Source organism: Gastrolobium bilobum, unplaced genomic scaffold (assembly GCF_033153095.1).
Source record: "Gastrolobium bilobum isolate Gb01-03AN ecotype WA unplaced genomic scaffold, APGP_CSIRO_Gbil_v1 utg211162, whole genome shotgun sequence".
Lineage (NCBI taxonomy): Eukaryota > Viridiplantae > Streptophyta > Magnoliopsida > Fabales > Fabaceae > Gastrolobium > Gastrolobium bilobum.
In genome coordinates, this window is record NW_026898434.1 from 9,828 (window position 1) to 18,265 (window position 8,438).

At 34.0% G+C, this 8,438-nt stretch overlaps 1 protein-coding gene across 1 annotated transcript; it reads left to right on the forward strand.

Moving 5' to 3' along the window:
- The first annotated feature begins 5,598 nt into the window (after positions 1-5,598).
- On the forward strand, positions 5,599-6,003 carry LOC133316312 (uncharacterized). Its single transcript, XM_061518051.1, has one exon. The coding sequence runs from the start codon at positions 5,599-5,601 to the stop codon at positions 6,001-6,003; it is 405 nt and encodes a 134-aa protein (XP_061374035.1).
- Positions 6,004-8,438: the final 2,435 nt, after the last annotated feature.

The following is an 8,438-nucleotide window of genomic DNA, read 5'->3' on the forward strand; positions in this document are numbered from 1 at the left end:
TATTAACTTTAATTGCTACACTTAGCATTTTAATCCCAAACTTTGGATTCTGAAACTACACATTTTTCCAAGAATTTACATATTTTTCTTATAATTTTCTGAGCACCTTTCCGGTACGCGCTTTTCCAAGCCAGTACCGGTTTCTAGCACCAGTTTTCATTATTTGGACTTGAAACTCGTTTTACAAGTCCTACATATCATTCTACTAATTATCATGCACTTACATTAATTTTCCGGGATACTTTTTCGGTACGCATTTATATCGACTAGCAGAACCGGTATCTGCACTTTTCTTCCGAAAAGCGACTTTCAGCATTATTACTCACTCACTATAATTATTAAAGCCTCATAATAATTATTAGGGTCAATTATGGAATCATTTCCTATTTTCTCATAATTTATTAATTAAATACCTTAATTAACGGTGCGGGTTCTTACAGTAGTGGTGATCGAGGTGACGACAACACTTGTGCTACAATGGCGGCGGCTACAAGGTGGTCATGTTGAGATGATGGTGGTGGTAGCGATGATAGTACAGGTGGAGGGTGATTGAGAGAGACAAGTGTTTCTCATTTTATGCCCGGAACAAACAAGCAAAAATTCACACAAATTAAACTTATTCGTCTCAGGATCAAAAACAAAAATTCACACAAACTAAATTGATTCATCTCAGGAACAAAAAAATAAAGCGATTTTAGCAAACGAGTTTTCTATCTATTCCCGCAAACAAACAAAAATTTGATTTTGAGAAGTTTATCATTTAGTCAACGAGTTTTTTATCCATTACTGTCCTGCGAACAAAAAAAAATTAATTTTGAGAAGTTTGTCATGCACACCCCAATCCTATTCCAGTTTAGTTTTTTTTTTTCCACCTCTAAAACAAAATCCAAATAAGAAAATTAAAAAAATAGATAAAAAAGAATATTTTTGTTGATGGAACCAAACTTGACCGAGCTGTGTCTACAATCTATGGGGATTTAGCCAATGTAGGAAACGTCGCAAAGCGGATCCCACCATCGGAGGTTCGTATTTGACAATTCCTTTTGCATCGACAATAGCTTCGACAACCTTCTCCTCATCAATCATCTCGAATTTGACATGAATTGGTATGATTTTGCATGTCTTCCTTTGTTTAAAGGGTTCGAAGAGAAGCAGGTCGTCGAAGCTTTGACGATGCAGAAAGAGATGTCAAAGGCATTGCGACATTGTCATATGTACTAATTCGAAGATGCAAACGAAAACGAAGTAAAACAAAGGTTTATAGAAGAAAATATATTGGCATCTCCAAAGGTCTTAACAATTTATAGTTGAGAAGGGGTACCCTCAGGTCCATGTAATGTAACTCCCTTCCCCCTATTAATTGTTATTAAAGTGCGTTTTCCATTACAATTGCTGTGCATTCAAGACTGGTGTCAGCCCAACTACTACCTATAAATGTTATTTGGCTCTAGCGTAAACAGGTAGCTAGATGACTCGACTAAGGAGTTTCGAGTGTTGACTTGATAGCTCAATATCTTAACACTTAAGATTTAAGAATGGTGAGTTTTGGCCATCAACTTGATGACGTGGTGTCTTGGCAGCTAGGGAGTATTAATCTGTTACTTATAATCTGTTTGCAGTTTTTTTTTTTTTAAATTAATAGTTATTTATAAGTTAAAGTTAAAAAGAAAAATTAAACAAATAAAGTTAAAAACTATTCAGTGATTACCTAACACTTTTAAGTTGATTAAAAGCATATATTTTAAAAAAGTTCTCTCTGTATCTTTATAGTTTTTTGTTTAAAAAAACACATAATTTAAGAAAATTTGATAAGATCTTATAAAAAAGTTCCTTCTAGGAGTTTTTGGCTTTTAGTTTTTTTCTTCATTATTAAAAAAAGAACTTTTTATTATAAGAACTTTTTTTAAAATTTATTTAGCCTAATTTCCGCTTATAAATAGCTTCTAATTTAAAGGCGCTTAGTTGATAGCTTTTATTGTTACCATCCATAACCCCAAACTTAAAGCAAATATGAAATAAAACTATAAAACCCCAAACTTAATGCAAATATGAAATAAAACTATAAAAGGTTAGATAAAGGGACTATTTTAACTTGATAACGGTATAGTAAAGTCTAGCATTACCCCCAGCATTTTGCTAGTTACGAGAAGTTATTCCATAGATCAGATCAGTCTCATAGAATTTACAAATGCTCCATCTCACAATGTAAAAGGCAAAAAAGGAAAACAAAAGAAAAAGCAGGTATACAATAGTCAAAAAAAAAAGTTTTGACTGTGAGCAGGACGGGAAAAAATAATATGTGCCGGGATCATATAAAATTTTTCCGCTAATTACATAGAAATAATACACATGGGTCATGATTATGTCGATCAAATACATACCCTCACCTCATCTGCTCAGTTCCCAAGCACTAATTGAATTTTCCATTTTTAATTTATGCTCATTGGATTCCACTATCAATGAATGTCACAAGAACAAAATTTTACATTCATCCTTTTCAAAACTCGATCAATTAAAAAATAATGAGACAATCAATCCAACATAATATACCAAAATGATATATAACATAAAAAAGTGTACCTAATAGCATGAAGTAATACCATTATAATTTAAAACAAAATTATACAACCAATTTATTGCACAAATTTATTTTAATATATAGGAGATCTTTTTCTTCCTATCTCTTTTTCTTACTACCTCTTACGGCTAAATATTAACTGTTGATTTCCGTCAATCTAACGGATATAATTTATTAGCAATTAATAATTAATTAATAAGAATGACACAATAAATTACAACCGTTAGATCGACGGAAATCAACTGTTAAAATTTAGTAGTAAGAGGTAGTAACTATAACCTCTCCCATATATATATATATATATATATATATATATATATATATATATATATATATATAATAAATCACAGATATCCTTTACAAGAGGCAATTCTATTTGAGACGGGTCCAGGATTAAGATTTTAAACTCCTCCCAAAGATGATACTGGGAAAGATTGAATACATGCTCTCACGTCTCACCCCTACCTGATCAACTCATACACTAACTGAACTACCATCATTTAATTTTATTTTTTAATATTATCTTGGAGAACGATACTTTTTATTTAGAAAGAACATTTTGACCAATAATAAAAGTATATTTTGATGCCATTACAGTAATTAGAATATGGGAAAAATAAATTTTATGTTGTAGAAAAATTCTAATCTCATGTCATAGATACATCAAGTGTGAGACTCACTTATTTAAAACAAAAAAACAAAAACAAAAAAAATGAATGGCACACTTTTTATAATGTGTGTAGGAAGGGTTTGTTTTCTCATGCAACATAAATAAACAAACCCCTTAAAATATTTACATATTCGTCATGATTACACGTTGGTATAATTAGAAAATTTTGATTACACGTTGACAATAACAAATGCCACTATAGTATTTTGCTAATTACATATCAAAATAATACACATCAGTCATGATTATGTCAAAAATGCATTTTCTCTTCCATCTTGAATTTACCATATTTTTATGGTCATTGGATTCCACTATCAATGAATATGACAAGAACAAAATTTTTACATTCATCTTTTTCAAAAATCAATCAATTAAAAAATAATGAGACAATCAAGGTAACATAATCTGCCAAGATTATATATAACGTTAAAAAAATGTACCTATTAACATGAAGTAATACCATTAAAATTTAAAATAAAATTATACAACCGATTTCTTGCACAAATTTATGTTTTAATTTTATCACGGAGAACAATACTTTTTTATTTAGAAAGAACACGTTGACCAATAATAAAAGGATATTTTGATGCCATTATAGTAATTAGAATAGTTAGTAAATATCATACAATGATAGTGTATTCTATTTTATTTTATTTTTTTTGCATTGATCCTTGAATAATTATGTAGTTCATAGTCCTTATTGATCCTGAACCAGAGAGGACTTTTAGGATTAGGAGGAGAATCCAAAGAGCAAATAGGCATATTTCAAATCTTGATTTTGAAGAAATGGAGGACCTAGGAAATGGGAATAACAATGAGGAACAGCTAGAGAGGATAGAGAACCAACCAATGGATGACAATGATAGGTCTATGATGAATTTTATCATTCTCATCTTGGATGAACTTGATCCAAGCATTGTCCAACCTGACAATAAAGTGCCTTTCAAATTAGAACCCATCATGTTCACAATGCTCCAAAATATGGGGCAGTTTCACGGCCTACTATTGGAAGATCCCCATAATCAAGCCCATGAGTTGTTCGAACAAATGACTCGGAATTATTCTCAATGGCCTATTGAGAGAAATTAGCCAAGGAGAGTGCCTGGTTTGATTGAGGTGGATTCTGTAACAGACTTATCAGCCAAAATTGATGCATTATCCATATTAGTTAGAAACCAAGGTCAAGCAATTGAGGCAAAATTAGCTCAGCCTCAAGTTCAAATGTCTCATCCTCATGTCAATGATGTGAATTCAAGTGAATCTTGTATTTTCTGTAGTGAACCCCATTTGTTTGATAGTTGTCCATCCAACCCAGAGTCTGTTTACTATGTGCGAAACCCCAATAGAAACTATAATAATTTTTTCAACAATTCTTGGAGGCAAAACGAAGGGCCCCAATATTTTCAAGGGTAAGGGCAGCAAGCTAGACCCTCCAATGCCCAAACCAAACCACATTTTCCTCCTTAAAATTATCAGCAACCTCCAAGGCAGCAACCTCTATCACAATATCCTCAAACCCAACAACCTAACCAGCCTTCTTCTTCTCTAGAAACTCTACTTAGAGAATTTTTGAATAGGACTGAAGCCAAATATCAACAGTTTAGAGGCTGTTATGCAAAGCATTCCTGCTTCTTTGAGGAATTTAGAATCATAGATAGCTAATTTAGTAAAAACTACGAGCTTTAGGCCTCCTGGTACCTTTCCTAGCAATACTAAAGAGCCTAGGAGAAATATTGAACAGTGTCAAATGATAGAGCTGAGAAATGGCAGAATTGTGAACCAACCTGAAGCTGTAATTAGGCCTTCAACATTAAAGAAAAAGGCAGAGGAAGCACTTCAGAAAGAATAGAAAAAACAAAGCCCACATCAGGTTGAAAATACATCAGCTGGACAACAATCAACAGCCATGGAAAATAGCAATGAAACATGGGCTAATTCAAAGGAAAAGGCTTTTTGAAACAGCCAAGCGTCTAAGCCATTGTTGAGACACTTGTAGTCTCCAATAGACCTCCACCACCATTTCCTCAAAGGCTTCAAAAGCAGAAGCAAGATACTTAATTTAGGAAGTTCATGGACCTCCTAAAATAACTTCACATCAATATTCCATTGGTAGATGCCTTAGAGCAGATGCCCACTTATGTGAAGTTTATGAAGGAGATACTTTTTCGAGAAAGGAGGTTAGAGGAGTTTGAAACTATGGCTTTCACTCAAGAGAGTAGCAAATACTTGTTGAGCAAGTTACCTCCCAAATTAGAAGACCCGGGGCAGTTTTACAATCCCTTGCACCATAGGAGACCATTATGTAAGCAGAGCACTATGTGACTTAGGTGTTAGCATTAATTTGATGCCCATGAGTGTCTTTAAGAAGCTCAGAGTAGGAGAGCCCAGCCCCACAACTGTCACCTTACAATTGGAAGACAAGTCCCTAGTATATCCTGAAGGTAAATTAGAAAATGTTTTTGTCAAGGTAGATAAATTTATTTTACCTGCTGACTTCATAATTTTAGATTATGAGGAGGATAGGGAGGTGCCAATAATTTTGGGGAGAGCATTTTTAGCCACTAGTGGGGCTGTGATAGATGTAAAAGAAGGGGAATTATCCATGAATGTTAATGGGGAGCAAATAAAGTTTAACATTTTGAAAGCCATGAAATACCCAAAAGAGTTTGAAGAGTGCTCCATGTTGGACATTATTGACTTGGCTGTTAAGGAAAAATTAGCAGACAAGGAAAACAACAGCTCTAAAGAACAGTAGAGGAAGTTGAACCCAATAATGAAGGAGGTTGTGAAGAAAGAGGTCATGAAGTGGTGTGATATAGGGCAACTAGCTCTACCTTTTAATTCAAAACTAAGGCTAGTTCCTATGAAGCTAAAGTTTGGATGGTTAGGCCCCTTTAAAGTTGTTAAAGTCTTTTCACATGAAGTTGTGGAAATTCTGGTTAAGTAAGATGGTGCAGCAGAAAATTGCTAAAAAAAAAAGAAAAAGAAAAGCAGAAGAGAAGGATGAAGAATACTCTGAGAATGCTGAGTATGGCGAGAACCCCTTCTGGCCCCAGGTTACCTTGTTCCTAATTTTTTTTAATTTTTTTTTTGGTAACCTGTTTCGGCCACAGTGAGGACATCGTTCCTCTTAAGTTTGGGGAGTGAATTTCTAAGTTTATGTGCTGGTTGTCTAATATTTGGTGATGTATATATAGTGCTTGTTCAAATTTTTTAGTGTAATATTTTTTGTTTTAAAAAACAAAAGATTTAATTTTCTCTATTTGATATCTATTGAGTTGTGCTTGGTGGTGAGTTGTTGCTATTTTTAGATTTATAGGATGGTTGTTTGTTGTTTATTAGTTTGTCTGAGTAAGAAAGTATTAGTTCATGTTTAAAGAAGAATTAGGAGAGCGGATATAGGGAGGATTTGCAAGAATTTACCAGTTGTTTGGTGGATTAAGGAGAGGAGAAATTTTTTCTAATTAACCCCTAGAGCCAAAAGGCCAACCTTGAATTTTTGTTTTTGTTAACCAACTTTGAGCCTGTAGCTTAATTTTTTGACTCCTTCATTATTCCCCATTCCATGACCACCTGCCCACTTAGCTATGAAGGAATAGAAAAAGTTTGAAGTTGCAATCTATTGAAAAAGAATTAAGTTCCATGATTGAGGATAAAGAAAAGAGAAAAAGGTGTGAGTGTACACCACTCTCAAAAAGAAAAGAAAAAAAGAATGTAGTTATATAAAAAATGAAAAAGATTGTCAAAGAAAAAAAAGAAAAAGGAAAAGGAAAGGATTACAAAAGAAAAAAAAATTGGCAACAATGGAAGTGTCTAGTAAAGTTTGATGATTGCATCCATTGTCCATCATAGCTGAGTTAGCCATTCCTCCATTAATTTCCAACCTTAACCCAAGCCAAGATACAACCCATGATGTCCTTCTGATTGAAGTCTGATTTGTGTGTCATTTAAAATCCAAAGCATCCTATCAATTCTATGTTGAGGCTATTCCCAGTAAAGATGTGAGTTAAACAGCTCTCTGCATTATTGAGTGATGTACGTAAGTGAGGAGAGAGATTGATTCCTTCTCATTTGCCTTTTGTGAAAATATAGTTCTTTGTGTTATGAAATGATGAGTTATGGTCTCCCTTGTTATTGTTCATTTGCCACTGATTGCACTTTAACAATGAAGTAACAATGATCATCGAATTGTTGATGCTTTAACTGCAATCCTTTTCTCTGATTGATGAATAAACTTCTGTTGAGTTAATTGCAAGTCCTTTAGTGAAAGTCAAGAACTGATCCTGTGAAAGTTTTGAATGGAAGATTGATGGATTTGAGAAACTGCTCATTTTAACTAATGCCTGTTTTAAACTTCTGTGAAGTAAAAAGAGCCGTGGATATTTGTGAGTGGTGATTCAGAGTTGTGTGTTTGAATGAAAAATGTAGATTCTGAGATTTCTGTTGCTTATGCATATCTGATGTGAATTGAAAAGCTTTGTTTGTCTGATGAGGAACTGTTCTGTTGAAAGAATTGTGGTGTTGCGCTGTATTTGTTCCTTGGGGACAAGTAACAATGCAAGTTTTGGGGTGTGATAATTCTTTATTAGAAGACTTGTTCACTACTAAGTATACTCCATTTCTAGTTTGTGTTGAGTTAAAGTGGGTTGTGATACTTACGTTTGGTTTCTTATTTCAGAATTTTAAAGGCCCAAAAGGTGAAGCTCAAAAAAGTGAAATTAGAGAGCATGACAAAGAAAATTCAGCCCACGTCAGTAACTAAGCGACTATGGCAGCAAGGTAGTCACGTTCCCAATTTCATTGTTCTGCCCTTCTTTGAACCATATCCCTCTCTCAACTACAGATCACCAAATCCACCCATTACATAAAACCATAACCACACCTGACCTCAAATTTCATTGAACCCATGAGCCACCAAACCATATTTCATATTGTTTTCTTTTGCCATATCATTTTTCCTAACTCGTGACTTAACCCAAATCGTGTGAGAAGGAGCCAAGGTCTTAGCTGTCATTTTTGGTGAAGTTGTTACATGCAATGGATGTGCAAATAGATTTTGGGTGGCAAAACCGTGGAGGTGATTGTGCGAAAAGGGGTCACGATATTTGCAAGAGCGCGTGTGGATGCTGACGAATGGCCCAAAGCCCATGCGTGTGTAGAAAGCACGCTATAAATGGAGCAATTAGCACC

Bases quoted from the DNA above. Each gene is read 5' to 3' on its own strand.
- LOC133316312 (XM_061518051.1), top strand. From the start codon at position 5,599: ATGAGTGTCTTTAAGAAGCTCAGAGTAGGAGAGCCCAGCCCCACAACT.